The sequence below is a fragment of the Pteropus alecto genome, unplaced genomic scaffold (genome assembly GCF_000325575.1).
Source record: "Pteropus alecto unplaced genomic scaffold, ASM32557v1 scaffold820, whole genome shotgun sequence".
Lineage (NCBI taxonomy): Eukaryota > Metazoa > Chordata > Mammalia > Chiroptera > Pteropodidae > Pteropus > Pteropus alecto.
This window is the reverse complement of record NW_006430728.1, coordinates 10,815-19,256: the sequence shown is the minus strand read 5'-3', so window position 1 is coordinate 19,256 and position 8,442 is coordinate 10,815. Positions and strand designations below refer to the sequence as shown.

Here is an 8,442-nt window from a genome sequence, read left to right as displayed (position 1 = left end):
TAGGAATGACCTTTTCTTATCCACCTATCCAGCATGCCCCCAAGAAGAGACTCTCACCACATTTATATTCAAACATTTATCACCCCACATATTTATCTACTCCACCATCTTCCACCCACCTTTCCTCCAATCTACCCTTTCATCCAATGAATATTTATTAAGGACTTACAATGTTCCAAGTTCTATTACATTTGGGGAATATACATTGAACAAAAAGGTCATTGTGCCAGTGTAGCTTACATTAGAACAGGATGCATATGCAGCCTATCTGTGTCCCTGATGCCAGGCAAAAAGGCCTGGTGTATAGTAGATGCTTGGTAAATGCTGAGTTTGTGAAAAAAAAAAAAATGAAGCATGTAAATTGTGCAGTTTTCAAGGGGGGGAAATCCTAAATTGGTCCCTGTGATGGCCAAGGCAAAGGGAACAGATGGAACAGATGTGAACTTAAGACATCAAGACCTAGACTGGCTACAAACCTATTCTCGGTGTGGGCAGGTGCCTTCCTTCCTCTGTACCTCAATCTCCTTCTTTGATAAAATGGAAGTCATAAAAAATGGGAGTGTTTCCATGACCACTTGATGGGTCAATGGTGATAAGAAAGTGTGAGTTGTCGAGTACCATTTCTAGATTGTAGGTGGAAAAAAGGGAAGCTGAGTTTTTTTCAATAAACCTACCATGGCCATGCTGTCTCTCAGAACCCAGATGAGGGTCACCTTCTTAAACACTGTCTCTTCCTGGAATCTAAGCTGATGGCCAGTGTGTCCAAAGCTCAGACCCCCTAGATGTTCAGAGTGCTTGCCTTCCTTTTTTTACATCTCACCTACAGCCAGGAGAGAAGACTATCCCTGGGCAAGGGTGAGAAGAAAGCAGGCAGGGGAGAGAGATGTGGGATTTTCTTTCCCCAAGTATCCCTTAGAATGGCGTTAGATGTTGACAACTGGGGATTATGTCCTGGCTCTGTCACTCTCAAGCTACATCCACTTGGGCAAATCAACCTTTCTAAGTCTCAGTTAATTCAGGTTTAAAATGGGTTTAATCAAGGATTAGCTTTCAGGGTTGCTGGAAGGGAAGGGAGTCTGTGTGGAATAGAGATTTACACCTGAGTATCTCAAGTTTTCCCCTAGAGAACTGGCAAATGGAAACCATGCTGGAGTTAGAGGGTAGCCCCAGTGAGGTAGGCTGAGAATCGCTCACCATTGAGGTAGAGGCTGTCCTTATCCAGAGAGTAGGGGCCCAGCCGGGTGATGCCATGGGTCTGCCAGCTCAGCTCATGGAACACCTGCTTGGCAGGCAGACTTGGGTCACTGGGGGCCTGGCGGTAGGTGCAGAGGAAGTCCACCCCTGTCTTGGCGCCATTCTTTACAGACCTGGAGAAGAGGTTGACCTTTGAGAAATGCAGTCCATTTGAAACCTCTCCACCTGTGGTCACTGCACACCTCAGATCCTGTGTTTCAGCCTCATTGAACATTTTGCTGATTTTCTTCCTGGCCATACTCCCTCACCCCGGATCTTCGCACTTGCTGTGACCTCTGTCTGGAAGTCTCTCCCTTTCTTTCTTTACTTGGGCAATTTCCTGATCCTCTTTCAGGTCTCAGCTAATAGACACCTCTCCCTCATCCAAGTACTCTCTCAAGTGGGTCAGAGACCCATCAGAGCCTTGGTCACCCACTATGTGAGCATATATTATTTGTCACTATTTCCTCTAGACAGTGACTTCCATGGGGTCAGGAAATGGGACAGTCTGGTTCACTTTGTTGTGTTGAACATCTAGCACTTAGCACATTCCCTGCTCCATGAAAAAAATCCAATGAATTAATAAACAAAATGCAATATACACATACAATGGAATATTATTCAGCCTTAAAAAGGAAGAAAATTCTGACACATGTTAGAACATGGGCAAAACTTGAGGACCTATAGTAAGCAAAATAAGTGTCACAAAAAGACAAATATTGTATTATCTTACTCATATGAAGTACTCAGAGCGGTCAAGTTCATAGAGAGACAGGAAGTAGAATGGTGAGTGCTAAGATGGTAAAGAGCAATGGGGAGTTGTTGTTTAGTGAGTATAGAGTTTCAGTTGTGCAGTTCTGAAGATTGATTCCACAGCAATGTGAATATACGTAATACTACCAAACTGTATACTTAAAAATGGTTCAGATGTTAAGTTTGTGTTATGTGTATTTCACCACGATTTTTAAAATATCAACTTCCTTCAAAACTCTACATGGTGTAGACTCTGATGATATCTCTCATCTCATCTCCTCCTTCTCTGTCCCTCGTTCTCTCTCTGCTCCAGCCACACTGGCCTCCTTGCTGTTCATTGAACGTGACAAACTCATTTCTACCACAGGACCTTTGTACATGCTGTCCCCTCTGCCTGGAGCAAATTTTATGGCCAAATCTTTCTTGCCAATTGGAACACAGCTCAGAAGCCACCTCCATAGAGAGGCTACCCTGTCCCCCTGGATAGAGCTCCCTTCCCATCACTCTCTACTTATTTATGCTTCACACCACCTTATCACATTTGAAAGCACTTTAATTAAATATTTATTCTCCTGCTTATTGTCTGTTCTTTCCACTAGATGAGGGCAAGGAAAGTGCCAGTCTTGTCACTGTAGTGCCTGCCACCTGCCTCAGAGGAATTGTACCAACATCAGTGTCAGTTAAATATAAATACGAATTGAGAAGTGCTTCATAAATACCAACAGAATGCAAACTGACCTAGAGACATGAGAATTATTGCCCAGTGGGTACAGAGTTTCTGCTTGGAGTGATGAAAAGTTGTGGAACTTGTTAGTGGTGTTGGTTGCACAACATTGTTCATGTAATTGATGCCGTTGAGTTGTACACTTAAAATGGTTAAAATAAATAAGTTCACGTCAGTATGTATTTTATCACAATTTTAAAAATTAATAATGTAATATTTTTTTAAATGAATGCAGAAAATGACTAAGAACAAATTGCTGAAAAAAGACAGCCAGAAGTCCATGTCTTTTGGCGATGGGTCATGGTGGGGGGTGTTCTCACCTTAGCGAGGTGACCTTGCAACCTGCATATCGGGAACCAAGGCTGCTCCTCCGGAACAACAGACTGATCTGGAAAGAAAGGAGAGAGCTAGTGGTAGTCAGAGGCAGGCAACAATACATAGGATGTGTCACAAAGGGATGGGAGGGCTAAGCGGGCCTCTCACCAGATGCCGCATGAGGGTGTCTGTGATGTTGAACTTGACGGAGCCCAGACGGCCCATGTCCGCTGAGTAGCGCAGGTTGTTGATGGTGAAATTAAGTGTAAATTGCTCCTCATTAACTTCCACAGCTATAGTATGTGCAAAGAGAGTCAAGGCTCACAGAGAGGTCAGGGGCTCAAAGTCTACCTCAGAGTGGGGCTTCGGAGGGCCCATGTCTTCCTCCTAATAAGCCTGAGTGTCACTTGTTAATGGAGACAACCCCAGCAGTAAGTAACAGAAAACTTAATAATTTGAGGACATTGAGATGGGCCATTTCTACCCAGATGCAGGAGTCAGGGCTCTGTGAAAACATTGGTGGATTTCTACGTTCCCAAAAGGAAAGGCTCCAACTTGCCACACTAATGGAGGAATTGAAAACCCAGATATCAGTTCCCCATCTCTATCTTTGTTTCTGCTCTCTCTCTCTGTCTCTCTGTGCCTCAGTCTCTCTCTCTCTCTTCTTTTCAATAAATAGAGAGGGAGAGAGATATCTTTTTATGTCTAAACAATGTACCAGAGATAGAAAGATATAGATCTATATCCAAATGTATATCTATATCTGTTAGGATTGCTGGCTTTTTGAATCACTGCATGGAAGATTGGCATACATAGTTGTAAGGACAGGAAGATCTATTTATCTGTCTATCTATCTACCTATATCTATCTATCTATCATCTATCATCTATCTATCTATCCTCTCCTACCTTTACAACCAAGTATGCTAATCTTCCATGCATTGGTTTAAGAAAGGTTAAAAAAATTCTAGCAGCTATCATCAACCTCTCTGCACCTCAATTTACTCATCTGTAAGATGAGATAATAATGATTCCTACTTCAAAGATTGTTATGAGGTTTAAACAAGTTAATTTTCGTAACATGCTTAAACACAGTGCTAGGCAGAGAGTAAACTCTATGTGAGGATTCATTACATAAAATTAATAAGCAAATACTTTCTTACTATGGGTGGAGCTTTTTACATGTATAAATATAAGCTGGGCACTAGAATTATCCACATTAAATAAAAGAGGAAATCGAAGCACAGAAATGATCATCTGCTCAGAGTCACATGACTGGAGGAAGGGAGACTCTGGTCTCGACCCTAGTTCTTGCTCATAACCTCTCCTGTTATGCTCTTGCTCAAACTCATGCTTCTGGTGCAGTGCTCAATAGTTTGGATGGCCTGTGTGTACCCCAAGAGAAGTAGAATAAATGAACATATGCAGATGAGACCAGCAGCACCACGGTTTGACTCTAAAATATGTAAGTGATGCAGGGGCTAAATGTTTGTTTAAGACAAAATTCTGGGGAAAAAAAGCTTACCTCCCCACTTCCCTCCCTTCCTCTATTCTGTTCACTACTCCTTCCAAATTTCTTTCTGTCCAACTTTCCTTATTTCTTTCTTTCCATCTATCTATGCTTTCTTCCTTCCTCCTTCCTTCCTTTTCATCTTTACTTTCGTCTTTCCATCTTTTCTTCTTCCTCCTTCCATTACTTTTTTCTATCATTTATTTATCCATCCATCAATTCATCTATTCATCATTCATTTATGCATCATTCCTTCCTATCTCATTGCTTCCTTTCTTGTTTCTTCCGATTCATACCTCCTTCTGTGTATCATTCTGTCCATCCTTTCTTCTGTCCCCCTTTCTTTCATCTATATTTCTTTGCATCCTCTCTCTATACTTCCCTTTCTTCCATCTATCCATCCATCTTTCATTCCTCCCATTCCTCTTTTCATCCTTTCATCTATTTTATACATTTTTCTTCCTTCTATCTTCTTTTTTTATACATCTTTTCTTCTTTCCACTTATTCATCCATCTTCTCTCTCTCCCTTCTTTTATTCATCACTTCTTCCTTCCTTTTATCCATCCATTTTGTGTTCCATTCATGTACAATGAATTGTTCCTATAATGCTCCAGAACTATTCCAAGGACTGGAGAGTGACAAACAAAATACAATCAATGGAGCTGACTTTAACTTATTTTTCTAATATCATTTGAGAAAATAGTGTTGTTATTGAACCTCAGGAGCCCAGAACACTGCCATGGATAGAAAAGGTGAAAGAAGACACTTTGGTGTAAAAGACCAGTGATGGACATAAGAACCATTTGAGAAAACACACCCTTAATTCAAGGGCAATTAATTCTTGAAAAACCTACATAGTTTCTATTGCAGTGCTTCAGATGCAAAGGAAATTTGGACCATAAACTCAAACATAATTGGTGTGCACCAAAAATAAATATGACTTTTGGAATAGATTAACTCATGATAGAGAGTTAGGGCATAAGTTTTAGAGCTACAGTAAATCTGAGTTCTATTATTTATTTGCTGTGTAGGTTGGAAGCCCTCTCTTAGCCTGAGTTTTCTGATCTGTAAAATGGAGCTGAGTCCCATGGTAGTAGTGAGAATTAAAGAACAGAGTGCATGTATTTTGAGATGAACTGTATCCTCCAAAAAATTCAAATGTTATAATCCTAATAACTATTGCCTCAGTAAATGACTATATTTGAAGATAGGGCCTTTAAAGAGATAATTAAGTTAAAACTGATAGAGGTGGGGGGGTTCCTCTAATCTGACCGATGTCCTTATAAGAAAAAATTAAAACACATGGAGAGATGCCAGGCATGTGTGTGCAGAGGGATGACCATGTGAAAAGACAGCAAGAGAGAAGCCATTTGCAAGCCAAGGAGAGAAACCTCAGAGGAAACCAACCCTGCCTGCACCTTGATATTGGACTTCCAGCCTCTAGGACTGTGAGAAAATAATTTTATGATTCGAGCCACCCAGTCTATGGATTTTTGTTACAGCAGCCTGATCTGACTAATACAATATGTAATTTGGTGCCTGGAAGGTAGTCAGTTGAAGTAAATGTTCACCGAAAAATTAAAAAAAAAAAAAAAGTATAATATTGATGTTGAAAAACTCTCAGAATAATAAGCAGAGATTTTTAAAAAGGATTAAAAAAATTAAAATGAAAACCACGTGATGGTCAGAATGAGGTGAAAAAACATATCTGTGTCTAAGATTTTCTCACCCTTGGCTGGAACTCTCCTCCAGAACCCCAGGAAAAAGAGAAGGGATGATTTAGGGGACATTCCAGGTGTTTCCTGCACCAAGGACAGAAGATTAAGGAGAACAACTGCTCTCCAATACTACAGTGGAGACAAGACCCAGGAATTTGGGAGCAAGAATACTCACTGGTGGTAGTCAAGACTGTGGCTCCATAGGTGTAACCTGCAGTGAGAAGGTGAAAGAAACTGAACAAGAGTTGGGGTGAACAGAAAGGATTAAGGGAAAGGGAGGATTTAGAGATTTTTGAGAGAAAGGTAGAGAGAATAGGCAGTGGAGAAATGTTCAAGGAGGGAGCAACTAGGCAATGAGACTGAACCCAGTGATTACTTAATCATAAGGAAAATTGAACACAAACCAGAAGGAGAAAAAGATGGATCGAACTCACTTTAGAGAAACAGAGGCAACACAAAACCCTTGCTGGGAGAAAGGTCACAGCTTTAGCTAAGCCCCTCACCATTGATGTGAAGGCTGTCCCTATCCAGGGTGAAAGAACCCAGCTGGGTGATACCATGAGTCTCATGGCTCAGCTCCCAGTAGAGCCGCTCTCTGTCCAGCCTTGGGCCTGTGAGGTCAGAGTGGAAGGTGCAGATAATGTCCACTCCAGTGGCTGCTCCATGATTCTCAAGCCTGGGGAAGAAAGAACACTAGGATGTGGAATACTGAAGAGGGTCCTTCTGGGTGTGGAAAGCAAGAAAGTGGAAGTGAGGAGGCTTAGAGAATGCTGAAAGGGTAACTCCAAGGCCTTGGGGGGTGGCTCCCCCAAATGTCTCTTATCCAAGACCCCATCACAATTAGAGACAGTAAACACTTTAATTAGAATTTTCAGACAAGATGCAGTTCTTCTAATAGGAGAGGCTTTATTTAAAATAAAATAGTGTCTGAATAACATAAACTATAAACGTGATGACCCTTTTCTAAGCCTTGAGCATTCGTACCACCTCTGGACATAAAGAAGGCTTGAAGGATCATGGTGGGTGCTGGAAGCTAGTGGTGCTAGGAACATGCCCAAGAATTGAGTTCTGCTAGCACGAGGGTCTATTTGACCTGATGAATCACTATCTGAAAGTCTCACCTAAGCGAGGCCAATCTGCAGCCAGAGTAGAGGAGGCCAACACTGGTCTTACTGAGCAAGAGCTGGAGCTAAAGGGAAAAAAGTGGAGGTGAGCAGAAGGCCTGAGGGGCTGCATGGAAAGGCATGAAGTGGGGCTGACGGTGGTCATCAAGGGGTTCTCACCCAGTGCTGTAAGATCTTCTCAGTGGAGTTGAACTTCAAGGAAGCTGGATACCCCATGTCCTCTGTGTAGTGCATGTTCGTGATAGTGAAGTTTAGGGTGAAGGACTCCAGAGTGAGGTCAGCAGCTGCTGTTTGGGGGAAGAGAAAGATGTCTAGTTGGGACAAAGGGCGCCTGGTACTCTAACTGTGTAGCACCAGCAGTCAACTAAGTATAGCCAGGATCTGCAGCAGTTGAAAAGGAGAACATTATGAAATCCCTAAGACTTAAGGAACTTTTATTCATTAATTCAGCAAGAATTTATTGAACACCTAATGTGTAAGAAGCTCTGTGCTGGGCTCTGCAGGTCCAGAGATGAATATGGCATAGTCTCCTAATCTTGTGGCCAGGAAAGTAAAAAGAGCATTATGATGAAGGGAAGCCAAGAGGATGTGCCATTCTAGGAGGGGCACCCAACAAATGACTGAGAAAAGCTTCCCTGAGGAAGCATCATTTCAGGTGTGACCAAAAGTCTGAGTAAGAGTTAGGTGACAGGAGCTGAGCAAATGGGAAGAGCACTCAAGTAGAAAGAACAGCCTGGGTAAAGGCCTGGCAGAAGGACGGAGCAGTTGCATTCAAGGAACTTGAAGTCTTTTCATTACAGCCATGTGGAAGTATAGACATAAGACTGGAAGGATCCTCTCTGAGCCCAAGAAAGGGAGGCAGTGACTATATGGCACAGGGGTTTGGGTGTGAATTTTAAAGTAGGTTGTCATCCAAAGATTGTCAACAAGACAGGAATAATGTGTACAGAGGTACATTGAGAGAGACACTAAGCTGCAGTGTAAAAGACTGTAGCAGGCCAGAGTGGAGGCCACTGTAGTTGTCCTAGCAAAAAAAAAAAAAAAAAAAAAAAAAAATATATATTT

At 41.9% G+C, this 8,442-nt stretch overlaps 2 protein-coding genes and 1 long non-coding RNA gene across 3 annotated transcripts in view; all 3 read right to left on the bottom strand.

Annotated features, from left to right (window-relative positions):
- The window catches only part of LOC107196135 (mucin-16-like), a 14,309-nt gene extending 12,959 nt beyond the window's left edge, over positions 1-1,350 (bottom strand). The window contains exon 1 of the mRNA XM_015594428.2: positions 1,195-1,350. The gene's annotated coding sequence lies outside the window, so the exon portion shown is untranslated. The remainder of the gene's footprint in view (positions 1-1,194) is intronic.
- Positions 1,351-3,253: 1,903 nt separating this feature from the next.
- On the bottom strand, positions 3,254-7,441 carry LOC112484163. The gene is made up of 4 exons (XR_003047906.1): positions 7,375-7,441; positions 6,757-6,929; positions 6,429-6,464; positions 3,254-3,318 (listed from the first exon to the last, which is right to left on the bottom strand). It is a non-coding gene; the product is annotated as an uncharacterized LOC112484163 (long non-coding RNA).
- An 80-nt stretch (positions 7,442-7,521) lies between these two features.
- LOC112484164 (mucin-16-like) overlaps positions 7,522-8,442 on the bottom strand; it is a 4,525-nt gene continuing 3,604 nt past the window's right edge. The window contains exon 8 of the mRNA XM_025050543.1: positions 7,522-7,664. Coding sequence (XP_024906311.1) covers positions 7,522-7,664 — 143 coding nt within the window. The remainder of the gene's footprint in view (positions 7,665-8,442) is intronic.